Source organism: Camelus bactrianus, chromosome X (assembly GCF_048773025.1).
Source record: "Camelus bactrianus isolate YW-2024 breed Bactrian camel chromosome X, ASM4877302v1, whole genome shotgun sequence".
In the NCBI taxonomy this organism is placed as follows: domain Eukaryota; kingdom Metazoa; phylum Chordata; class Mammalia; order Artiodactyla; family Camelidae; genus Camelus; species Camelus bactrianus.
The window spans coordinates 25,218,726-25,246,427 of NC_133575.1; the positions used below are offsets into that span (position 1 = coordinate 25,218,726).

Sequence of the window (27,702 nt, forward strand, 5' to 3'; positions counted from 1 at the left end):
GAACTCTAATTTGAAAAGACACCTGCACCCCAATGTTCATAGCAGCACCTATTTACAATAGCCAAGACATGGAAACAGCCTAAATGTTCATCAACAGATGACTGGGTAAAGAAGCTGTAGTATATTTATACAATGGAATACTACTCAGCTACAAAAATGAGTCAAATAATGCCATTTGCAGCAACATGGATGGACCTGGAGAACATCATTCTAAGTGAAGTAAGCCAGAAAGAGAAAGAAAAGTACCATATTATATCACTCGAATGTGGAATCTAAAAAAAAAAAAAAAAAGAAAGAAAAAGAAAAGAAAAGAAGAAAGAGGACACTAATGAACTCATTTACAAAATAGAAGCAGACGCACAGACACAGTAAACAATCTTATGGTTACCGGGGAAAGAGGGAGGGAAGAGATAAATTTGAGAGTTTTAGATTTGCAAATGTTAACCTCTATATATAAAAATAATAAAAAACCAAATTTCTTCTATATAGCACAGGGAACTATATTCAATATCTTGTAATAACCTTTAATGAAAAAGGATATGAAAACAAATATATGTATAAATATGCATGATTGAAATATTATACTGTATACCAGAAATTGACACATTGGAACTGACTATACTTCAATAAAACAAACAGGATAAAAAATAGAGATTTTATAGTTCATCTCTTCTTATCATAATCTAATAATCCAGAAATGTAGAGAAAGGATGGAATAAATTTTGGTTTATCTCCTAAGGCTATTAAAAAGGACACACCAGATCTGTATGCACTGTCAGGAAAAATGTCCCTGAAAGATTGTTATATTTAAAAATCATATACAGACTGAGGCAATATTTTTATAAAGAGGTAAAACATATCAGTCTGTCTATCTATCTATCTATCTTTATATATTTATAGTTAAGAAGCAAAGAGTATAGTATGAAGAGATAATACTCAACTGTAAACATTATTTTTTCAGAGAGAATGAAATTAGCAGTAGGGTGAAATGGAGAGTACTAATGTTTTCTTAATATACTTTTACATTGATTGTACTGTTAAACTAATATTGTACTACATTTAAAATAACTATACAGAGCTCTGAACTAGGGCTAAATAGTAGAAGCAAAAAGATAAGAGTTTGCAGTGGTAAATAAAACCTTTATGTAACCTGTTTATGAGTAGTCATGGCTTTTTCTAACTGGTTTGACCATAACAGGATGTTTTTACTTCAGTAAAGCTGTAGGAAAGCATGTACCATCAACTGACTGAATGGCATGGACGCACAGACCAAGACAAAATGCTTAAGAAAACAGGATGAATGTATTTTTGAAGAATTTTACATTATCACCTAAAAGAACACGAATTACCTCACTGCACACCTAATTGACTAAAGAGGCCTGGCAATGACTGGGGGCTGATTTTGCACATGAAGGAAAGAGAATTATTTTTAGGTGCCTGAGGTTCCTGAAGATGAGTGAGAAACCTTAACAGTAAACAGAAGAATGTCCTCTTATATTAGATCTCTTTTGACTAATCTTGAGTTCAATTTCAAAAAACTAATTAAAATAAAAATGACTAATGAGAAAAATACTTCAGCAAAAACATATTTAGCAACATTAGAACAATCAATAAAATAGGAGACTTTCTTTTCTTTGCACTTTTGAAATGACTACCTCAATGCCTCCCATGCTTTCTAAGTTGCTTTTAAGATGAAAAGGCTTCCTATTTCTTTAGCCTGGCATATGAGATTACGTTTATATAAATGCCCTTAACGTGAAGGGACACTAATAACCTTGAAATATAATGATAATACTATTTACAAAATTAGCTAATTCCAAATTACACGAGTTTGATAATTACCCCACATTCCATTTTCCTTTAAATATTCACACAATCATTTTATAGGATTGTAATAAAAAGTGGGGAGTTACAAAACAGAACTTTTGGAACCTGGCTGAAAGATGGAGAATACACTATAAAAATTACCATCTTAATGAGTTTAGCAGGCATATTTCCAAAGGCAAAATGTGTATTTTACAAAGTAAACTTATGTATGCAAATATTTATAATTATATGCACAGAAATTTCTATGTATATAGGGAAACATATATAGTTATATGTATATGTGCACATGCACATAAGTTGATAACAGATATTTAGAGAGCTAGACATTTAGATAGATGTTTAAATTAGCTGGCAGTAGTATTTTGTGATTTAGGAAGCTGATAGGGCATATGCATTATATATGTTAAACTCTTTCACATTTAGTAGATGAGATTTTTTTAAAATTTACCCTAATTTTATTTGGAAATAAACTTAAAATAATTAAGTTATCCATGAGAAGTATAAATCAAATCAAATAAGTAATAATAAACACAACCTCTCTCTCACTCGTTCTCTTTCTCTCTTTCATTTATGCTACCCTGCATGAAAGTGTTTTTCAAAGCCATGTGTCCCTATACAGGCCCTGTACAGGCCCTTTTTTGCCTCACTTTCAGGCTGTATCTATTATTTTATACTGATGTTATTTAATCTTTTTCCTTTTCTTTCTGGCTTCTACTCTACTTGGGGCAGAAAACCAAGATACTCAACATTTATTAGACTTCTCTCTACAATCAGAGTGAAATTTTTTAAAAAACTTCAAAAAAGAATCTGAATAGTCCCCTCATAGAGAAATTTAAGTAAGCTTTGGACTTCATGAACCTCATCAAATCAATTTAGAGAATCCAAAGGCCTTTGTTCTACTTCTTTTCTGATTCTTGGCTGTGTTCCAGATAATTCATAACACTGTCCATTCAACCTCTGAATAAATTAGGTACTGCTGTGTGTAGAAACTATTATGCTTAGTGTTATTTTTCTAAATTAATATACTTTGCCAAGTTATAAATAACTTTGCAAAAGATGACAGTCACTGAACAAAATCATTTTTTTTTCTTAATCAAAGATTATGCTCAATTCTTTCTTAGGGTTTTGTGAGTTTAATGACACCTTGGGCCTAACGTGCTCCACTTTACAATCAAGATAGCTTCTCCTGAAATAGCTTGTTCTCTGTCAATGTTCCAGAAAATAATTATCATTGTATTTTCCCATGGCAAGAATTCCAATATAAAACTGAACTTCTCTGCCTGGTGCATTTTCAAGTTTTAACTCTAAGAAACTGTATTCACACAATCACTTTTAAAATCGTTTTAGATCATATACTTTAAAACGATAATTAACCAAGGTTTTAACATAACGTTCTATTTCTTAAAATTCTTTGTAAAAGCAACTGCAATAGAAAAAAAGTGTTTTGCTAATAAAAAAATAATTATACTAATTTTTCAATCCTCAAAACTTTTAAGAATACTGATTTAATTTGCTTACTTTTTATATACAAACCAAGTTTTTTAAGTATAAGAATTAACTACAATCATGAATGAGAAGCATTTTGCAAATTGTAAAGTTAAGTATTTATCATGGCTACTTACTTGGAAATGAAGAACATAAGAAAAGTGTTCAAACTGATGTAAAACCAGTCCATCTTTCCAATTTGGAAACATGAACATGGTTTTAGTTTTTGGTTTCGATGAAGCACAGGAAAGGTAACACTTCTGTGTTAAAGTAAATGGTCCTGTTTTGGAATCTGTTCATTTTTGAAACAAATAAAAGAAGGATTTAAATCCAGAAAATAAAAATATTTATAAAGGAGCAAATACCATTTTGGTACATTTATTATAAGTCAGTGTATATATTTAAAATATATCAGGCAAGTGTTGTAATACCCTGATTCTACTATTTTTGTACATTTGTTCTTCTATTTGTTTCTCACACGCAACAGAAGAAATTTCAGAATCTTATTCCAGGGGATAATGCTTGTGGGCCAATATTCTTTGCCTGAAAGGCCACAAAATGGGAGGCAATCATCAGTTTTTAGAGCTTTCCTTTCCTTAGTGTCAAACCTTCAAGTAACCAACATACAAACTTAGCAGGAATGGTGCCCCTTCATGTGAATAAGTTTCTCCAAATTGATGGTTCCCAGATTCTGTATTTCGTGGGTCAGTAAAAAACTACCAAAAATGTCAGGGAACCTCACAAAGTTCCAACCTTTATTTTTGCAGTAAAAGACACTATAATGAAATAATAAAAAAGAAAAAATATATATAAAGATGAAAGAAAGGCTATTTTAAGGCTTCCCCCTCCCATGACAAACTGTAGAAAACTATACTTTCAGAAGAAAGGACAATTCTTATATAAATTTAGCTTTATACAAAGTTCAACACATTTGCTACGGACCAGTGCAAACTGTCAGATACTGGTACACTAGGGCACCACTGGTGTAAAAATACAGAGTGAATAACTCTGAACTATACAGAATTCCACAAGAAGATGCTATCCACTCATCAATCCATCCATGAATGCATTTATTCACCATGTTTTTATTTAGCACCTACTCTGTGGTAGAGTCTATATATTGGGACAATAGTAGTTAGTAATACAAAGTCTCTAGCCTCATGGAGGGCATTCTATGGTAGAAGACAGATTATAAACAAAATATTTTCAAATTGTGCTAAGTGCTACAAGGGACACAATATGGCTAATGTAGAGTGTGATGGAGGGGACGAAAGGACATTGAAGGATGCAGTTTTCTACATCTTAAAAGATGACAGAAGATCAGGAATAAAGATCCAGAAACAAAATCCCAAGAAAAGGGAACTTCAATTGCAAAGATTCCGAAATGGAAGGCCTTTTACCAGGTTTGAAGAAGAGGTCTCTGTGGCAATACATTAAAGAGGTTGTTGTCCACTTTAGGGAGGCCAATATAAGAGACGGTCGATATCTCTCAAAATAACTTTCCACATAGGAAATAGTCAAGTGTGTCTATCTATGAGGCAAGCAACTAAAATGCATGTGATAATATTATTGATATGTGTCATGTATATCTGTGATAGTCTAGATAATAATCACAGTACAAAATTTGAATTTTATATACATCACAAAGGGAGTTGCACACATTATAGATTACTGCATTTCTTAAATAACTCATTTATTTCTATTTTGCCACCCAGCCAGTCTATTAGATAAAAATGTAGTTAACTATTATGGAAAACTATTTGCATAGATCTCCTGGAAAACTTCCCAGTTCATTTATACTGGCAATAAACTGCCATGTATTGCTATCCAGCTATATAACTAATAAAGCCTCCAACTTATGAATTAATCTAAACATTTTAAATTTTCACAGATACAGACTCTCGGTTTTCATTTTAGCTGTGCACCTTTTGTGCATGGATTAGTCACCACTAAATATTATATAGTTTTCCTATATTTCCTATATTTAACACACATTTTATATGTGTTAAAATGTTCACATGTTTTACATATGTTAAAGTAGCTATTTAACACTTTCAAAGTTGCTTATGATTATAGAATATGGTGTTAAATTTGAGAATGCAATATGCTTGGGCTTTCATTTACTTATTGAGTACTACACTCAGAGATTAAATAAAAGGGTATGAATTATGGACTGTTTTAACAAAATTGTGTTATAAATGAAGTCTCCATGAATAAATACATTTGTATTAATAAAATAAAACTAAATTTCAAACACACTTTAAGGTTCCAAAGCCACTGGCTCACAAAAAAGAGCAGAATAAATATCAAATAACTTAGCAAACTTGAAAATATTGTAACACTTCTTTTAATTTCACGGAAATCAAAGTTAGGAAAGCTATATACTTGAATTAATTTTATTCATCTGTTCTAAGAATATATTCCATACAATGAGAGTCTTAAGTAATCACTGAAGAATCAGAATGATTCACAGATGGTGCAAGTGATTTAATTATTTTAACCAGTTGTTCCGGGCATGCTCAGAAGGATATTGCCAACCCCATTGCAGAAGCCATCTGAGCTCCCTTCCAGCTGGTGTTCTATATTTTGAAAGCAAATTTAGATTGGAGAAAATTACACTTTTTATTGTTATGTTGCAAACGGAGGTCGAATTGCTGTGTATAAATTCTTGTACTTTTTTTCTTTTCATTGTATGAGTTATATTTATCAAATATCACGTCTTTTGTATGATTGCTATGGATTCACCAATGTTCTTTCACGTTTTGTGTTGTCTGGCACATAGGAGGCATTAGATAAATGTTTATTGAATGAAAGAAATACGAATTCAATGTATCCAAAATAAAACTTGAGTTTCTCAGTAGACTCCCGGGAAGTGTATGGAATTTCAATTTCCCTTCACCCTACTCATTATTGGAAAGTTCTCCTTAAAAACAAATATAAAAAGGAAGAAACCAATATAATAAAACAACACCTCTCCCCCCAAAAGACAACATCACAAATCTCTTTGTTAATTGACTAATTACAACTGTATCTTGATGTTGGATTCCTTGCCCTTAATTTTACGGGAACTCAGGGAAGTTGCTTGACAAATTTTAGTCCGTTTAGGTTGTTATAAGGATTAGAGATAGTTTTTGTACAAAACTAGTCTTGCGTGCCTCAACTGGCCTCAGAAGCTCTGTTACCTCACAACAAAATAACTGATAATCATAATTATTTCCATTAGACTAAGAGAAACTTTGCTTAATGTGTTTATTCACAATTATAAATAACAATTAGTCGAAAATAGTTCTATCAAATGTGATTGTTTTTGAAATATTCTCATTCCAAGAGAATATTAATTTTAGTGAAATAAGTTACTTTGATACCAAAAATGAGGTATCTTTAATTTTACTAATAAAATTACATAATAAAATTGCATATATTGATAATGCGCCAGACTCCATTTTGTTTTTATCTAATATTTATGAAAACTATATCATTATTTATTTACCATCAGTAATATCTCCTGAAGATTGTAGTAAATTTTTACTTGATAGAAAGATTTTATGCACTTTATTATTATAAGAAAGGTAATGTTATTTTAAAGTTTATTTATATACTTTATACCAAATTGAATTGTGACTGTAGTCCTTTAATGTAACTTTAATTCAGAAGGTGAAGAACATACAAAATTATGTACCTGACACAGCCATAACCTAACTATACAATAACTGTGCATGTTAACATAAGCAGCAAATATAGTTTAATACATTTATATTAATATTTTTAATTTATTGTGCTATTTAGAGCCTATCACTTGAGGTAGTATTTCTGCGGTACTATGTTATACAAATCTTACTTATAAAATTGTGAATTTGTTTAAACTTACATAATATTAACTTTCAATTGACATCTTATTTCATACAATAATAGCTCTGGCCAGGAGAGATTCAGAGAAACCAGTCTTGAGTTAATGTACTTGCTTACTCTCCTTGGACAATTCAACTAATGTTCTTAAAATTCAGTTTCTTGTTTGGATTATTTATTTTATTTTGATAGTTTATATATTTTATTTTTTCTATTTTGAAAATGTTATATTCTATCTTAACAGGTTAATGGTTACTCTAAAATTATTAACACGCACAATGAATTTTGTATGGTCTCCTTCCAAGCATTAAGAAGACCTTAAAACAATTTCATTGATAACTGGTTTGTTCGTTCATTCATTCATTCATTCATTCAACAAATATATATTAGGTACCTATTACTTGCTAGTCATTTCTTTTGGTTCTAGGACCACAGAAGGAAAAAAAAAAAAAGAAAATTCCTGCATTTTTGCTTTAACCCTAGGGAAGGAGATAAATAATAAGATAAAGAGTGAAAATATTGTAACTTTCCTATGGTGCATTTTATAGAGAAAAATAAATGGGGAAGGGGTTGATGCAATGTGTCACAGAGAAGAAAACTTTCAAGACTTGAACGCAGAGATGGAGGGGCTCATATAGTTATCTGGAGGGACAGTGTTTCAGGCTTAGGCAACACAATACAAAGGGAGTAAGCCAGATATGTTCAAAGAAAAGTGACAAGGTCAAGGTAGGTAGAGCAGAGGGAATAAGTAGTAAAGTACTAGCAGATAACTCCAGAGAGCTAATAGGGGGCAAGGTCATATATCCTTTAAAACTCATGCAAGGATTTCAGATTTTACTTTAAAATAGATGGGAATTCATCAGAGCATTCTCATATGATAAAGCACACCTGATTTATATTTTCAAACTATGTCTCTGTATATAGTGTTTGAAAATAGGTAAAGGAAAGCAAATGTAGATTTTCACCCAGCAACTTTGAAAGGGCAGTGTTTCTGCCCTTTCAGGACAGAAGAGTAGGGTGTTTATAAAAATGTTGTGGTCATGAGCTTCTTATACCTGGTATTAAAGCCATGAGACTGAATGAAAAAAGCAAGACAGGGAGTAAAGATAGAAAATGGAAAATGTCCAGGGAATGAGCATGGAGGAATTTCAACATTACAGGAGAGGGGAAGGTACCACCAATGGAGTCTGAAAATGAACATCCAGAAAGGTAGGAGGTGAGTGAGGTGAGGAGCTTCCAGCAATTTCCGTCTCTACTGTAATGTCATTGAGTTCCAGGATTTCAGTCCTATTCTGTATTTTAACAAATTAATTAGACAATCTCATATAGTAAATATTTCTTCAGGTTTTTACATCTGTTTAGCATTTTCTTTGCTCATCATTCTTCCTTGCATCTTAAATCAACTTTCTAGGGTCATTTTCCTTCTGCTTCAAAACCAACCCTGAGGTGCATACATGTCATGGGATATTATGCAGGCTTTAAAAATATTTCCCAGAACTCCTTCTTACTAACATAGGAAAAGACATATGATACAATGTTTAGTGAAAATTCAGGATATAAAGTTACTTTAAAACAACATGAAGATGTATAGGTTGATAGGCGAATATACATTAATAGTGACTAATTCTAAAACAAAAAGAAACAAAACAAAAAACAAACCCAACCAAAGAAAGAAAACAATCCTGAAGACCCTTCAGTGAGACTCTCCTGATGGTTATATCTCTGTTTCTGTTTTGTCCACAAAGATCTTTATTTCAACGTTATTCTTGAAAGAAGGAGAGTTCTTATGAGTATACAATTCTAGGATCATAGGTGGTTTTTCTTTCATCTTTTTGAAGATAATATTCTATCACCTTCTGGCTTTTATCATTGCTCTAAAACCAGCTGTCTTTGTAAGTGTCAGTGTTTTTCTAGGTAATCTGTCTCTTAAGCTGGCTTTAAAATTCTCTTTGGTTTTGGAATTTATCAGTTTCATTATGATGGTATGTAAGTGTATTTCTTTATTTGTCCTGGTTGATATTTACTTATTTTCAACCAGACTACTGGAACTTTCACCAGTTTGGGAAAACCCTAAGCAATTCTCACTTCAAATATTGCCTTTATACATCTTCTCCATTCTTTCCTCCTATATTTGATCTTCTCCTCATCTTTCTTATCCTTTCTTTCATATTTTTAAAAAATATTTTGGTCCCTCTGGATTTTAGGTAATTTATTTTATCTTTCAATTTTCTGATTTTCATTTCCCTCATTCTAATCTGATGCTTAACTTGTCGACTGAATTATTAATTTCACTTATTACAGCTTTCAATTACTCTAAGTTCTATTTGATTATTTTCAAATTTTCTTGATCATTATCATCTTATTATCTCTGGTCCTTAATTTATACATTTGATGGAGACTTTTACTACTTTAAAAAAGTTAAACATGCTAATGTTACATTTTGTATCTGATTAATTCATTATCTTGTCTTTAGGAGCTAGATGCTGCTGCTTTTTTCCTCATGTGAATTGCCATTTTAATTCCACATGCATGTTCTTGGAACTCTATCTGTGGGAATTATTTAAAGTCTAGATTAAAGCAGTGTCAACTAGAATGTATTTGTATCAGTTTCTCCTAGGTACATGGGACACTACCAACTCAAGACAACATAATTTTTGGCTTTTGGTTTGTTAGGTAGAAGTGTGAACTCTGGACACCCAGACTTACACACATTGTCCTACAAACCAGTAACCTTAATAAAAAATATTTTAGAACTTCAACATCTTTGGTGATTGCTTGATTGTCTCTCTTAGTTCTGTAAGAAAGCCATTAATGACTTTACCCTGAGGCTCAACTATTTACTCCAAGTTGCATGGGTGATGAGAGATGCAAGAGACAATCCTACGTTTTCTTACTCAAAGCAAAGGAGTTATTACAAAATGTCAGTTCTTCTAACATGAGTTGAATCCACTTTAAATAGTGGCCTCATCTGGATTTTGCAATGGTGATACAATAGAAATTCGGAGATTTATAGTTGACTATTAGAATCTTCAATTAAATAAGCGACTCCTGCTGATATATGTATGTGCCTTGTGTCTTTTATAAGGTATTTATATATTCTTTATGTTCACATAGAATTGTTTTAATCTATCTTGGTTGGGATACCAATGTATTTATTCAATTTATGGATTCATGTCTTAAGATCTGATAATTTTTTAGCTATTTTTCCTCAAATACTGTCTCCCATGTATTGTCATCTCTTTTTGTAACTATACGACATAATATTTATCATTCTGTTCTCAATCGTTCATATCTTCATATTTTTAATCTTTATGTGGTATATTCTGATAATTTTACCATAATGACTTTCTAATCTTTTCATCTTTGTTTAATTATGTGTTTAACACAAATATTTAGATTTTTAAAATTTCAATGACTAGTTTTTGGTTTCCAGAAGTTTTATTCGATGTGCTATCATAAATAACTATGTAGCTGTTTTTGTAAATTAATGTGTACTTTATTACTTTATCTCTATTATTATTTTGAATATATTGAAAGTATGCAATAACTTTTATATTAAGTTCATGAAGTATTAATTCTCTTGATATTATGTTACACGACTCTAAGTTAACAATGTATTATTTCTTCATGTGAGCTGTAATATCTTGTTGTGAACCAATCTTCAGTGTTTGTGTGTCTGTAGGACTCTCCCCAAAGAGTGATTTATTGTATGATTCTGTGAGAAGATTCTAAGTATTTCACCAACCTGGGATCAATTTTATGTTAATTTCTCAGTTCAGGAGTCTAGAGGCTTGAGGTTAGCATATAAATTCAGATTCCCCCATGCTCAGTTTTAATTATCTCAGATTTTTTTCTCCACTCAGAATCTTTACCAGCTGAATTGGGCTTGTGAGTAAGATTTATCTATTCCCCCTCTACATGTCAAGGGAAGCCCTTGAAGAGTCTACGTTTAGACAGGTTTTTTTTTTTTTTTACATCTCTAGTAGATGTTGTGTCAGGCTATATATTTTTTTACTAAAAGCCTTTAAACCTTTCTCCTAACCATGCGGCCCTCAATCCAGGTTCAGTATCGCAGGAGATGATGTGCTCATTTCTGACAACTAGGGGAAAGGGAGGTTCTATCATATATTTTGAACTCAGCTATGTGTTTAATGTTTTTAAATTACATTTCATCCACAATTTCCATACATCTGAAATGAGAGGTGAGAAAATCAGTCAGTCTGTCATCTTTCTGGAAGTTGATTCTAGCTTAATATATATACTCTATTTACTAAACAACCATTAAACTGATTCTATTACATAACTAGAGACCAGAAAATAATTATTACAGAAATGGCAATAACTATTAAGATCACAACAGTCTAGAAAAACATAGAATCTTGACTTATCTAATATTTTCTTGACTCTTGTGATATGTTAATTACAAAATTGAAGCTGAAAGGAGGAAAATTTTATAAGCAGCCACCTCCTGGTCCATTTCCGTTAGTAACCATTATTAGTCTTTTATAGACACACCTCTATTTACTAAAGAACACTGTCTCTAAATAACAAAATTATTTATGTTACCGAATTCTCCAAGGAACTTGCATTGGCAACTGACAATCTTTGCTGTTATTTCAAGGCAAAGAAAAACTCAATGCAGCAATTATGCAAAGAGTATGTCCTCCCTTAATTTTAGTCTCAACATTAAATGGTTATAATTATGTGATAGAAGCAAATGCACAAAAAAAAATGAGTAGTGAAGAATCAAATCTAGGCGCAGACATTATTTTACATAAGGTGAAAGCAGTCAGCTCTGTGATTATTTTTGTTTTATAGAGCCGCTTCATTTTAAGAAAATTCAAAATAACAAAAGCATAATGGTAAAGCAATGCTTTTCCTAAATTTTTTTCTGAAGATTAGTTCTTTACAACCACTGAAACAGGAATCCTATCATAAAACTGAAATGAAATTTCTCCCTTTCTACTGCAACCATCCAGATGTGAAAGTCTGCAGAATCTATTCCCCCTGTAGAAATTCATAATCACATTTGCATATCAAAAGCCCTGTAAAATTCTAGACTAAGGAAACTTTGTTTAATCCAGTGTTTCTCAAACTTCTCTGGACACTAGATATTTTTTCTTCCTTTTGAATAATTGCCACAGTTGGGAAGCACTGAGTTCAAGTTATGTATCTTCCATTTCTTACATGTGCCCTTGGACAAATCTCATTAGCTTTATTTAAATTAATTTTCCTTTCTGTAAAATCATAATGAAAATAATACTCAAGAGGGTCATTGGTGGGATCAAACTAGATATATGTGAAAACATTTTGTAGATGTAAAATTCTACTCAAATTCAAACAATTTTTAAAAGTTAGTAGAGGAATGTTTATACTATGAAAGTATTTTCATTTTACAAATCATTCACTTAAGGACTAACTTGTATAATGTGGCATTTAAATAAATCTAACAAAATTAATTTTCTATCAACTTTTCAAGAACTTGTAATATTTTGGCAATGTGCACTTTTAATGTTAAAATACCCTATTACAGTTTTTTTCTGATGTAGTAAAATTTATCCTTTGAAAAATATTATTGTAATTCTCCTCATATTCACTCTTTACCATCTTGGTGCTAAGTTTCAAGAACTTGCCTTTTCTCAGTTTACACACTTCCAAAAGTAACAATAATAAAATTTGTTCTGAACAGTTGTCTTGAACTCTCAATTGACACATTTAATTTTAAGGAGTATAAAATACTTTTAAAATTCAAAAAATAGCTATTAAATATTACCTGTTCAAATTATACATAAAAGTTCTACTAAATGTTCACTGTTTCTAAATGAAAGGATGGCTAAGACTTTTATATAGTACCCGTATAAAAGTCTGTGTGAAAAATGCCCTATGAAGAAACAGTATGTACAAAAGTTCTAAGATGGAAATGATGCTGTGTATTTAAGACCAGAGGAGAAACTTTTACGCCTCTATGACAGAATAATGACAAAAAAAGGAGATAAAGTTGTAGCAATAGAAGTGATAGGCAGGGACCAAATTATATAGAAGTTCACAGGATTTCATTGAAAGGGCAATGAGCGGCAAGGGCTTGACAGAATCTCACCTATGCTTTAGGAATTCCGTGGCTTCATCAGGGAGAACATAGTGTAGGTAGGGAAAGATTGGAGGCAAGAACTAGAGGCTGTTGAAGTAACCTAGATGAGAGATGATATGCTGTAGTCTAGGGTTTCTACAATGAAAGTACTGAGAAGTGGTCCAATTAAAGATGTATTCTGCAGGCAGAGCCAACAGAATTTGAAGTGAATTGTATGGATAATATTAGAGAAAAGAAGAATCATGGATGACATCCAGGTTTTGGACCTAAGTGAAAGGGCAACTTACTAACACCTGGAGAGCTTGGTAGGAGTCAATTTAAGTAGGAGAGAAAATTAATCATTCTTGACTTGGCTATGTTATGTGTGAGATACTTGTTACACATCCAAAACAAGAAGCTGAATTAAGAAGCTGTTGTATGTAAAGTGTTGAATATCAGCATTATTCACTTGGTATTTGAAGCCGTAGGATATCCAGGGCGAGAGGAATTGTTGTATTTACAAAAGGGGCATTTCTTTTCCTTCTTCCACTAAGATGTATTTCTGTATTTTGTTCCTCCCTTTCCTGGGATAGGTCATTCATGTATTCCAAAGGTTTACCACATGGCTTTTTTTTGTTTGTTTCCAAGAAACATGATAACTGGCAATAATTCACACCAAACGCAAAAGACACAAAACTTATATGTTGCTGCCAACTAGAATAAGCCTTTTATTTACCGTATTCTCCTTGATGTGGGATCAAATCACTTTTACATCTTCATGGTACATTATGTTTTCCTTTGCAGCACCTGCCACAATTTCAGTGGCTAATTACAAGATTTTTTAAACTTGTCCCTCTTTGTATTTAGAAAATAATTTTATATAGCTTTAAATAACTTGCTGCTTCTTTCTGGCTCCATTTCTCTTTTTACACTAGTATACTGATTAGTAATTCTTTCAGCAAGGGTCTATAGATAATACATTCTCTTACTGTTCATTTATCTGAAAATGTTTCTAGATTGGAAAATATTTTGTCTTCATTCCTGAATCATAGTTTACATGACTCTTGAATATCTGCCTTGCACACTGAAGGTATTACTCCACTATCTAACATCTAGTGTTGATGAAAAATCTGCCATCCTGCAGATATTTCTGTCCTTGGTCCTTAGTAGCTTTTATGATCACCTTCCTGATCATCAATGTTCTGAGTTTCATTCAGACCATGCTAGGTGGGATTTATTTATTTATTTATTTATTTATTTATTGCAGACCAGCTGCGCTTTATTCAGTTTGAGGACTCATGCAAATTGAGATGTATTCAATGTTGTTAAATGTCAGTCATTTATATAAGATAATGCCTCTTCCTCAGGCTCTCCACTTTCTCAATCTGGAACTCTTTTCAGGTATATATTTGCGCTGTTTAATGTATTCTCTACATCTTCCAGTATTTATAGCAAAGCAAAGTTTTCCTCAGCTCCTTTCAGTTAATATATTCTTTTTTCTTCTATCATGAATCCACTGTTTAAAAAGTTGTTTGAGTCATTATTTCAATAATTAAATGTTAATTTCTAGATTCTGTTTTATCAAAGCTTCCTATTTACTCTTCAGAAAGGCCTGTTCTTATTTCATTGTAAGAATTCCATTCCATTCTTATTTTCTCAATCTTTTTGAACATTAAAAAACACACTTTAATGTTCCTTACTTACTGTCTTCTTATCTCTAATTTCCTGAGGTGTACATTCTTCTTTCATTTTTTTGGCGTGTTAACATCACTCCTGAAAAGAATTGTTTTCATATCCATTGTAATTTTAGTCTGTGAGCACATTTTCTTCAGGAGTTCCACATAAGCCTAGGGTTGTGTTATAACCTCATAGTGCAATTTCATAGTTGTACTTTCTTGGGATCTCTGAGGTTAACTGTCAAATACAATTAAGCTTAATAGTTGCATAGTTTTCTATTAATACATTTTCAAAGCCTTTATTTTTTTTCTTATCTCTTTATCTTCCCATAGAAGATAAAAATTTAGATAGAGCTCTACTGACAAGTTTATGGAGAATTATGCCTTAACTGGTAGACTAACCAGCTTTGCATGCAATTTCCTGCAAATATTTTGTGACTCTAGACAAAACTACCTGTCTAGGGATTATGGAACCTAATTTGTGATGTACATTGAACAAATATATCTGTTGTTGACATTTTAAACCTATGATACCTACTGAGCTTAATTCTCTTAATGAGTTATAAAGATATTATAAAAATTTTAAATAATGTATTTCATCTCCAATGTTACCTTATATACAGAATGAGAAAGAACATAATTGATTCAATTAGCTTCTATAATGCAGCAGGTATTTTACAAATACTACATATTTCAGTATCACAGATATCCTTATCCTCTGTAGAAATGCAGGAAATCAGGCTGAGAGAGACTGATCGGTGATCATACAGCAGCAGATGGAGTCAATGGGATTCACATTCAGGGCTGCTCATCCCAGGAAGTGGTCTTTTTTACTAGACCACACTGCTGTTACTCAACGTTCCGGAGAAAAAAAAATTCCTTATGTTCAGTTTACAGTTGTTACTTGATCTTCACTGAACAGCCACGTCTCTGAGCCAACAGGAATGATACTAGAAATGTCTTGTATTCCTAACTAGGGCAGGGGAATCAACAGGCTCAACATCTGGAGGAAATCTTCCCTGCTTTCTCCCTGTCTGTTTTCCCTTCTTTATAGTCTGTGGAATTGTCCCGCGGACAGTCCTTTGCAGACGCTTTCTTCTCTCCTGCCCGGCTCAGGGTTGCCTCATGGCTCCCTCAGACAAAGTTCCAGGCCTTTTCTGAGTTTTACTATTGCCATCTCTAGCCCTCACCTGGACATAGTCCCTGAAGTACAGTAATTTTATACTGCTTAGTCCATTTCTGAGTCTTTATCTTTAAAATAAGAAAAATTAATTTCTCATTTTAAACTGAGTTCTCAAATGTTTAAGCACTTTATAGTACTGCCTACAATCTGGAATTGCTATTGCTAAGATATGAAAGACTAACTGAAAATCCATGTGAAGTCGAGAGTATATAGAGAGAGAATAAAAAGGGACACTTGAGAGAAAGAAAGATGAGAGAAATAGAGAAAGGTGATGCACAGAGAGGAAAGGAATTCTGAAGCTACGGCTAACTGGGCTACATCAGGGCCATTGCAGGATTATTCCAACATAACTTGTACTTAAGCTATTCACTTATGGCTATCTCAAATGGTCTCACTGTAGATTAATTGGGAAAGATGATTCTAACCAGAGGACATATGAAACACGTATTAGTAATTGGTGGAATATTAGTAATTGGTGGGATATTTCTCTCTCTCTTCTTTCTATCTATCTATCTATCTATCTATCTATCTATCTATCTATCTATCTATCTATCATCTTTTAAGCCTAGAAAAAGTCCAAAATGTAATTGTAAAGCCTAAATATAACTGTAGTATTAAATCGAGTATTCTTCATGTATATTGTTATTGTTTGTATTCATCATGGAAAATTAACAGTTAACATAAAAATATTTCCCCCATGCTAGCATCTTCTCAATTTTGTATCCCTCAGATAGAAAATCAATAAAAAATGGTTTATGAAGAAACTATATCTTAGTATTTTACTATAATTTATTTGTTAAATTTTATGCTGGTTTTTTAATCCTTACTTCATTTCACCAATCATTAGTATGTCTTACAAAGATTTGTTGAGGGCCTATTATGTGTAAGGACATATTGACATTTTAAGTGAGTGACTTATGGAGATTTTTGATCCTGTGCTTATTTAACTATGAAGTATTAAAACTTACCTTGACCAAGGTGCAAAAAATTATAATCCTGCATTTAGGGTTTATCAAAATATGTGGGAAATGGGAATGGAGAAAACAGTTAGTAGTCAGATAATTCAAAGCAAAGGACTTCTCCCTGAATGATCTATTCTATTGAGGGAATAATATTTTACTTAAATTTTCTTTATGGTTGCCTTAATCTTTCAATTCATTTAGCATCCACAGATACAGGCTTTCAGTTAGTGTAAGCTTGAGTGATTTATGACATTTTCTGTCCATAATATCTAATATTAAGGATAATAGGCTGAAATGTGTAATTAAGCTAGAATTGGACTTCAAATGTAATATAGTTTCAGTATCTCTTATATTACTACTTCCAATTTCTCAGAATATTCACTTGCTATTAAATCTTAGGGTACTAGATTTCATAGAAAACAATGTATTCATGGATTACTCCAAGGTGTTAAAAGAAGTAACAAAGATATACAGTATATTTTCCCTTGGTTAAGAAACAACATTAAGAAAATTATATGCTTATAAAATAAAGTTGTGTTAACTAAGACATATTTAAACATTTATCCCATATTAAATGGAATCAACAATATCACATAAGACATTGCCAAGGAAGTCTCATCTATGGATTGAAATAAATGAAATGGTCACTGACATAGGTCATAAGGGTTGAGTATCTATTGGTTTCATATGAGTCAACCTAACATAATTATAAAGCCTCATTTTTCCAGACTTTGACATCCTGCTTTTGCGAGGAGTGCTGTCTTTGCATAATTACAGAGTGGTGACCATTCTGCTTCACTTTACAGTATCTCAAAATAGGAACAAAAATGTATCCATTAGAAAATCCTTATGGTTTATACTCTTACAAATAAAGAGCTAAGAAGACCAAGCTTACGATTATGAATTGCGTTTTTAAAGAGAGAATCACAAAATTTCCATCCAATTGTTTGAAAGAAAGAAGAGCAGCTGTTCCTTTTCCTTTTGGCTTGGAATATTTCAGTAGTCATAATATTTGATATTTTTCAACCTGCTATCAGTTATTAACAGTCCTACTAGGCATTTGGCTCTTCCAATAAGCCTTTTAACCCATTAAATAGCTAAGCCAGTATGAGGACTAAGCTATATTCTTCAAGTCCATGAGATAAGGCCTTATGCAAGTTGATATAAGAAGATGTTTGACAAAAGATATATTATTTATCATGTATACATTAAGAAAGTAAAATTAGCATGGGATGGTCTCAGGAAAGCAATACGTATTTTTGGATCAGACACTGAAATAAAGTAAATGTATGATAAATTGACAAATTCACATTGCCAATGTTATGAAAAAAAGATGTGGCAAAAGAAATTAAGATGTATCTTTCATTTTTGATAAGGGGGCTGTTTCCTATGATCTGTTAATTTATTAGGTTTTTAATCTGAAAAACTAACCACTAGTGTGACAGTGGCCCAAAGTGAGGGGAAACTACTCACTTTCAGAATGTATATTAGAAATCTGAAATCCCACTCCAATTGTTTTCCTTTTGTTAGTAGGCCTCTGTTACCAGAGTAGTAGTTGCAAACACATACGTGGGTTTGCCAGTAACAACTCACAATTTGTGCAAAGTTGAGTCTTCGAAACTGAGCAAATTTGCTCTCAATTTCCCGCCAGCGCTTGCTGAGCTGGATCTGAGTTGGCTCCACTGCCATTGCGGCCCCATCCTCAGACAAGCCCTCAGCTTGCCTACGCACTGCATTCAGCTCCTCTTTCTTCTTCTGCAATTCACGATCAATTTCCTATTGAGCAAAATCAATACAGGGCCCAGGGCAGTTAGCTAACCACATCAACCAACCTGTAAGTAGCAAATACTTGTCTCAGAAATTTCATAGGTTGTTATCATTTTATTGTCGTTTTCTGTAAGTTACAAGTATGGAAGCCATCACTGTCATCTTCACCCAAGAATCCAAATATTATTTCAGTTATCTTTTGGATGCTCAGTTTTAGATATTCTAACTGAGAAAATATTGAAATTGATCTAACATTTTTCTTTCCTCTCAATTCCTCTAGTGCTTTGGGGGTAGATCCAAATTGGAGTGATTACTCGTTATTTATTAGGGACCATCCATAGAGAATATAATTTAGAGGGTAAGTGATTAAGTTATTTATTTCCTTTTTAAAGTTTTGAGGAACTCAACAGAGAATGAAGCAAAATAAAAAGTGTAAAATAATAACAGAAAAAAATCTTCAGACAATATGCAAATAAATCTATAGAGATTTGACACTGATGTGTGAAGATGCTCTGATGAAATGAATGTGCTAACATGAGAAAGAAGTCGTCCATATACCGATAAGTCATTTGTTCATCTGGAACAAAGATACACAAAGTCAATTACAATTTTATCAGAAAACATATAGCATTTCTTAATTCATTTTACATTGTCTAAGAATAAAACATTTTATTCATTCAAAATCACGTCAATTGAAAAACACAATACATTTACTGAAACAAAACACAATACAAAGAAATGTGTCAAACTGGGGAGAACACTAATAGAGGAAACAGCATGAACATTTAAAAAATGATCCATACAGGTTAAGTTAAATAAATTAAACTGTAGCAACAAAAGCTGGTATTGACATTCTAAAACAACATTACCTTTATTTTCCTTTCATCTCTGGGTTCAGGCAGGCTGGCTAATTTTTTTTCAATGTCATCCAAGCACTTCAGGAGATCATCAGCCTGCCTCTTGTACTGATACCACTGGTGAGAAATTTCTAGAGCCTTTTTTCTTCTTTGAGACCTCAAATCCTGTTCATGGTGCAGATATTATTAAAATATCAATATATAAGTATATTATACTTCTGGCTATAGTTATTTAAAAATAATTGGGTCCCTCATATTCTTGTTCACCTTAAGTTAAATTCACATTTAAATGCTAAACACACAAATAGATGATTAAATTATGTGTTTATGCGTCAAGATCCATTACATAAAGCTAAGGAACCTTAACCCACTTACAGTATTTTTTCTTAGCATGTTCAAACCTGTTTAGAAATCTTGTTGTATTTAATTAACTCTTAATGAGTCAACTCAATTATCATGGAGAGTATGTGAAATAGTTTAATATGTGAACTCAACGGCGTTAACTACACACTTGGACAGACTTATTGAGTTTCTATTTAAATTTTAAAATAGGTAAAAATTCTGAAATTTTTATCTTCAGCCCTGGGTTTATCAATAAAATTTCACGTTATATAGCCAAGCAATTTACATTCATGATTTTAGAAATCCCTATAAAAAGACTCTCATAGGCCATTAGCATTTTGTGATTAGAAATATAAAGTCATCTTCATTATCACATAAATTGCTTCAAGCTATATATGTTCACACGTGAAAAAATGTATATCTGTGAGTGTACATAAAAATGATAATTTAAATGTTATAAAATGCTTTTTCTTTCAAGGCTTGCATGGCCAACTTTTTCTTATTACATCAAATCCAAATGCCAAATAGCAAAATTATTTAGAAAAGGGAAAATGCATGATTTCCAATCAATCTGATGAGATAAATAAGGATAGCAGCTTAATAAATCAACAAAAGGGGGAAATTAATCATCTTACTCCTTGCAAGCCCACCCAGTGTCTTCCCTGGTCAACAGAATTTGTCATAATGTCATTTTATGATAACACAAGAGAACACCAGAGCTCAGAATACAGCTTTCATTTCTTCAAAGCAGTAGCAATTAGGGTTTCGTGTACAGATTTAACTGGAACAAAAGAAAATAATGAAATCAACAAACTGCTGAAATATTCACTGCATTGGAAAGTCGTTACCTTCTTTGGAATATTTCAGAAGGACTAGAATTGGAACCACTTGGCAGAGTTAACAATTACTGAATTTGGGAGATTAGTTTGGCAACTGGAATAGATTTTCATTAATTGCTTTTAACATATATTTTCAAAAAAAAATGATCTAGATTTCATTCTCCATTTTGTTTAAAATCGGGAATGTACATTTTATGGCAGTTTACATTTTTGGTTGAATTTCTAAACCTCCTGTGGAGGTAATAAATGCTTGAGATGACCCAGATGGAATGCTGCTTTTTTCAAAGGTACCAAGATAGAGCCATGTGAATGAGAGTTGAGCCATGCCTTACTCATAACACAGCTTATATCTTTGCAAGAGAAAGGGCTTGTGGTCATAAAATCTGAAACTCCTTTTATGTCCTAAGCACAAGATGATGTGTAAAGATATTTAGAGACATTAAAGAGATTTCTTTACAGGTATGCCAGATAACCATTAAACACTGCTGTTCAGTAGGACACATATCATTATATGACCAGTGTAGATGCTTCTAAAAGCTCGGTCACAGTTGGAAGTGGGTGAATTACACAGCTTTCTGATTTTCAGAGCACATTATCACTTGCTCTTATACTCCCTTGGGGAAGAGGCCTTTTCTATTTACTATATTTATCAGCAGTTACCTTCAGAACACCTGCTGGCCAATTAGACTTCCCTTTTGGATTCCTTGCAGGCACAATATTGTGTAATTACATTCTCAGCAGTGTTTATTTGGTTGTCTGACTATATGGGAAAAGGTTTTATACTCTTATTTGCATATAGAGAGCAGACTCTATTCACCTACAAGGTGGATCCACCTACAGGGCTACATAACTCTAAAAGAGTGATTTACAATGAAAAGCTCAGCAATTAACAATATTAGAAAATCAGCCATGCATGCAAACAGTGAATATTGAAAAGCACATTAAAAAATAAAAGGTTATTTCACAAAATTCTTCACATGGCCAGTCTCACTCAAGAACTTCCTACATACCATTATAGAAACACCAGTACTCTTTTTTGTCCTTCCTGTACAAATCCAGGTGAGTCACAGGAGTACTAGAAGCTATATACTATCGCTTGTTAACATGAGAGTACCAGTTCAGTTCTTCACGGACATTAAGATTACTTTAGAGGGTTCCTATATAAGTGAAATTAGGCTGTTATAGATGCTTAGTTAGTTGCAAAGAGTGACTCTCTTAAAGGCAAAATGAAGCTAATTGAAAAAAATTAAGTATTAAACAATTATGAGGGTACCAAAAATTGGACCTACTCTAAATAAAATCAACAATATATCAGAAGTAGAGAGCCTAAAAAATACACAGATTGGTTATTCTGGCAGTTAAGCAGATTTTTCAAGACAAAAGTAAAAATAAAATAAACTATATTTTAAAAATAAACACTATGAATGATGCATGTTAATATCTTTCAATTATTACTCAGAAAAATTTGTCTAAGCCAAAAAAAAAAAAATCCCAAAAGTTTAAAGCAACACATCTTTCAAAATCAAAGACAACACTCAAAAATGTTAAATAAAGCACAGATATTGAACAGAAAAAAATGTATTTCTGGTGACTAAGATTCTTAAGCAGAATTTATTTATGCACAATAGATTTTTTTCCTACACATGAAAAAAAACACAGGCAAGGTATATTATAATTTTAGCTCTAATACCTTGAGAGCATTATGTTTTGTCTGTAACAGCTGCTGTTTTATCTTTATTTCCTCTCGCTTTCTCTCATCTGTGATTCTTTGTTGTAAGTTGTCTCCTCTTTGCAACAATTCTTTTACAGTACCCTCATTGTCTTCACTCTGATTAAAAACAACAAGTACAGTCTTCATTTTGGTTTTAAAAAAGCTGTACATCGTTAACAGAGATAATAAAACATGTTATTTAAACACACAAAAAAATCCAATTTAAAACTTTCAGGGAGTGTTATTATAAGATACTGTGCTCATAGTTTTTTCTTTTATACATTGTACTTTAGCTTTTAAAAGAAGTAAGTTTCCTCCTGTCTAGTTCAAAAGGACACATGTGATTAGGGGCAACGTAGGAAGATGGGAGAATAAGGTACTTTATCATTTCAGACAAGTGCATTGCTGTGAAAGCATTCTTTGACTTTGATTTTTAGTGTATTTCTAGAAATTAAAGAAAAGGTTTGAGAACTAAACTAAACTTGTAATTTATAATGTTAACTAATTCACATAGGAATATAGATGTGGCTGTGTGTGAGATAACATATCTTAAAATTTTAACACACACATTTTTAAGTGAAAATGTTGTTTCAAATGTACACTCATTTCTATCTCATAATCTATTCTTTAAATAAACTAAATGCCCAAATTTAGGATAAATATTAGGGCATTAGTAAAAAATGATGTGTTCGGTTGCTGTCATAGTACAGATAATTAATTTCTAAAAGTATATCATATAGGTATATTATTTTTAAATAAATACAATCAATTAAATATTAAAATATGGATTATAAAAATAGTCTTAAACATTTTCAATATGAATTTTGGATTTTTAGGCTCCAAGAAAGTATTTTTGTTTTATTTACTTTGAAATTAAATTATTTGAATAAGTGCTAGTCTAATATAGTAGCATATGTGACCATGTAATTTTTCACCTCCATTTTCTTATCTTTCTTTCAACTCAGTAATATGAAAACTTTCTATCAAGGAGGTTCACCATGAAATTAGTACCCAAGGTACTCTGACGAGCAGAGAATAACACATAGTAGACAATTTTTTTAAAGTCACATGTATGTATGTGTGTATCATCACCCATGGTATTCAGTGTTACATATTTAAATGTGTATTATATATTTAAACTTCTACACACAACTGAGGAACTATTCATTTTTTTCGAGGAAATGGGATTTTTAGATGAGATGTGTCAGTTACTGGTCTAATGAAATAATGTAACATAGACATACAGGTTTATGGTCTGTGAAAGACCTTACACTTTTAAATATGTCTTTTAAAAGTCTATAACATTTCCTGGGCCTGAGGACAAAAATAATAAATAAACAAAAAAACCCACTTCACTTTCTTCCCCTCATCAAAGGGCTATAGGGCAGAGGTGGTGAACAGCCCAAGAAGTAAGCAGGACTCTTTTCCACCTTGGTGCCCTCTTGTTTCTTCTTTGACATGAAGGAGAGGTAGTCGTAACTCAGCATCTAGGAAAGCCTCTTCTTGTCTTTCTTTCCATGAGCTGGGTTGGCAAGGCCACCAAACCCCATACACAGGAAGTAATGATTTAGGCAACTCCAGGAAGCCAGAATTGACAACAGTGAGGACCAAGATTAATGGAAATGATTTTCCTATTGCTTCATATGCCTATAATCTAAAATTCATAAATTGCCTTTTGATGTCATTGTCAAGCATCATCTGAGAAGTCTTTATCATTGATATATATCTGAGAAATCTCTAGCATGATATACATTAAGAATGCCATATAGGTGATGGCTGCGGAGAGGGGAAAGGAAATTGTGAAAAGGAGGTGGAGGGAGGAAAAAAAAGTCAGTGAAAAGGGATGTGATGCAAAACTATTCAAGCCAGAGAGAAATGTAAAAGACACATTGAAATTAATCAAGTTTGAAGGAGAAAGTTATGAGTTTGGGAATAGCCCCATGGTTATATTTCTTTACTCCCATGAAATAAGCAGCATGAATTTATGCATATTTTAGATAAGCACTGTACTATTTGTTCAACTTTTTTTGTAAAACGACTTTGTGGTAAGCTTTAATAAACAATGTGTATATTGTGTAATCTCCCCTTCTACAAAGTAAATGTTATATTATCAAAAATATGACTGGCACAAAACAACAGCCATCTATGATGGCTGTGTTTCTTGTTAAGTTTCTAGTTTATTTTCTGATTTGACTCCATTTTTCCCCCATTGCATTTTATTCTCTGAACATAGGTCAAAGCAAAACTGCTAAGCAATTTATTAGAATCTGTAAATGCTCATATATGACCGTACCACAGTAATTTGGCATTCATAATAACAGTTCAACAAGAATACTTTGTATTTGTAATAAAACATTCAAATCACAAAATGTACAAGGTATGCTCTGAGAATTTAGTTGGAGACTTGAGTTATCTCATTTCTTTCCAAATATTGATTCATTTTCACTCCTAGTTCATTCACACTTTTATCACAACCAATTTACCATATCTTTATTGAAGTCTTCCTCTTTCAGATTCACCCCCTGCTGAATTTCAGCCTCCAGTGGTTCAAGCAATTTTTGTATATCTGAGTTAAACTGCTCCAATTCCTTCAAAGGAATGGAGGCCTAAAAAAAAAGATAGTGCTAATTTAAATCAAAATTACTTTTTATTAGAAATATAAACCAAAAAATACATTAGTTCTACCTCCTGTTGCTAAAATAATGACATACATTATGTTTCCATATTATATTTTATGAAAGTTTTGAAATACAACTGGGAAAGTACCTGGGGATGCAAATAAAGACAAACATTTAACATCATCAGAGCCAAACAATCACACATGCAATGTAATGCAACTCATCATTCTGTTTTTTCAACAAAAGTCAATTTCCATATATTTGACTGGTCTAACTGTTAAGATTCTAAGGTTGAATATGATTTTATTTTACATATTCTGATATAAATAGCATTTGGGTAAATGTGTCTTATCAGAAATTGCCTCATTCATCAAATAATAGTAACATCAGGTGGAAATGCAGGATGGCCTCCTTATCCTCAGAAAAACTACATGGAAATCTTCCTAGATATTTTAAATGACATTTTTAACATGTCAAAACTGACAGGCATGCTCTCTCATAAGACAAACAATGCCATTAGCTTGCCTTAGTAATGCTTTATTTGGTAGTACAAAAAGTTCAAATGAATGAACCCTGAATATTTCACATGAAAAATCTGAATATATGTTTTCCAACCATATAAATATCAGTTTCGTTGATTTTGAAATTCTAATGACCATAGTCTCAAAAACCTTAAAAATCCCTTGTTTTCTACAGAAACCAACTGAAGAGGAGTGATGAGTGAAAACATACTGAAAATCAAATATATATTCAAAAGAAATGGCAAGATTTAAAGTCCAAACAGTTAACAACATGTTTATTCTATTTAGCTATACTCTGCATTTGATATCTTTTAATTAAACCACTAGAAAATATTTTATACCTGATGGCTTTTGAAAACTCATAGGTGGCATAGAGAAACCTTATCTTCTTACAGAGCTAAACATTTTCCATTTGTAAAACCAATTCAGGAACCACTCACTGTCTAAGGCTGTATGATGTATTCATCAAGTTTGGTCCCCACCTACTCTTCCCCATCACATTCCCAGTCATAGTCTTACTCTTTCTTTATTAGACAGCATCTCGAAGAGGACAATACGGATAAGTGTTCAAAGAAAAAACAAATATCTGAAGGTATTTAGTTACTAATGAAGAAGTGAATCACCAAATGCTATTCATGAGAACGTAATTCTCACAGGAAACATGAATATACTCTCATCTTCTAGGCACTTCTACACATTCCAGAAAGAATTTATGGCCTCTTTTTAAAGTGACTTATTTTCAGTACTACTTTTAAAATCCTAATGAACATTTGAAATTTGAAATACCACAATTTGTTCTTGAACCAGTACAGATTGGTAGTTATTATAAATAAGCACTTAAAGGTTGTTTCAATCTCTATATTATTAACATACTTCTATACTTTACAATCATATATTTTACAGTGTATTGCAAAAGTAAAGATTAATAGCCTTGAGGATCATAACTACATGATATTAATTTGAAGGTATTTTGTTATTGAATTGTTCACATTTGCTAATATTTAGTAAGATCAATGACACTGTTCTACATTATTTTGTGAACATATGAAGATAAATAATGTTTAAAATAACTTTAATTGAGTACTTGGATGTCAAAATAGCATGGGTCCATTTGCAGGCAGATTTATATTTTACTCCTACACCTGCTTCCTCTTTAGCTCATCCTCTCTCCACATACTTCTAACATAGTAGTTTCAAAGGCTCAGAACCTGAGCATCTGTACCACTTTTTCAACATTGCTTCCCTGATAAACTGTACTATCTTCCAGAACTTAACTTCAATTTCACAATATCTTCCAAATATTCATCTTTAGTTGTGACCTCACTTTTGAATTCCAATCTAGACTCTTCAATAGCCTGCTGACTTCTTACTTGAAGTTCACCATGTCTAGAAATGAGCTTATTATCTTTCTCTCAAATTTCTTGCAACACCAACTTCCCTGGTTCTATAAATACAAGACCATTTTCTGAGTCATGCACGCAAAAATATGAGTTATGTTACTTTTCAAAACTTTACTCTAATGTCTAATAAGTATCAAATAGTTGTCAATTCATTCACCGAGATTCACTTGTTTTCTTTTCCCGGAGATACCATCTTAGTCCTCACACAAGAGCTAAGGCAATAACCTCCATACAGGGCTATTATCTCCTTCCCACCTCACCAGTTCTACCCTGTGCATTGTGATCAGGTCAATATGTTCCCAAACCATGGCTTTCATTACATTATTTCTCTGCTCAAGAAGTACAAGTAGAATGAAGTCCAAACTCCAGCATGATAGTCAAGGCTTCCCCTAATCTTGTCCCAAGGACATTTCTAACCTTATTTAAGTGGTCCTAATATCAACCTTTCTTACGGGTCTACTGGTGAACTTGTGGTATCCCTCCCTCAAGGCCATTAGAATGTTTTTAACCTTCAGGGAAAGAGCCTAAAGCTCCTAAATTAGAATGGCTGGCTTGAATCTGGGCTCCACCATTTACCAGCTATGGGATCTTGGGCAAGTTA

General features: G+C 32.3%; 1 protein-coding gene across 8 annotated transcripts in view; it reads right to left on the reverse strand.

Annotated features, from left to right (window-relative positions):
- The window catches only part of DMD (dystrophin), a 1,840,970-nt gene that overhangs the window by 1,049,603 nt on the left and 763,665 nt on the right, over positions 1–27,702 (reverse strand). For 7 of the 8 annotated variants that reach the window (XM_045507265.2, XM_045507235.2, XM_045507243.2 and 4 more), the window contains 4 exons: positions 25,046–25,168; positions 22,542–22,679; positions 19,683–19,835; positions 18,640–18,822 (listed from right to left, as the gene is read on the reverse strand). In XM_045507265.2, the coding sequence (XP_045363221.2) occupies positions 18,640–18,822; positions 19,683–19,835; positions 22,542–22,679; positions 25,046–25,168 (597 nt within the window). The remainder of the gene's footprint in view (positions 1–18,639; positions 18,823–19,682; positions 19,836–22,541; positions 22,680–25,045; positions 25,169–27,702) is intronic. The other variant, XM_045507267.2, reaches the window with a different exon arrangement.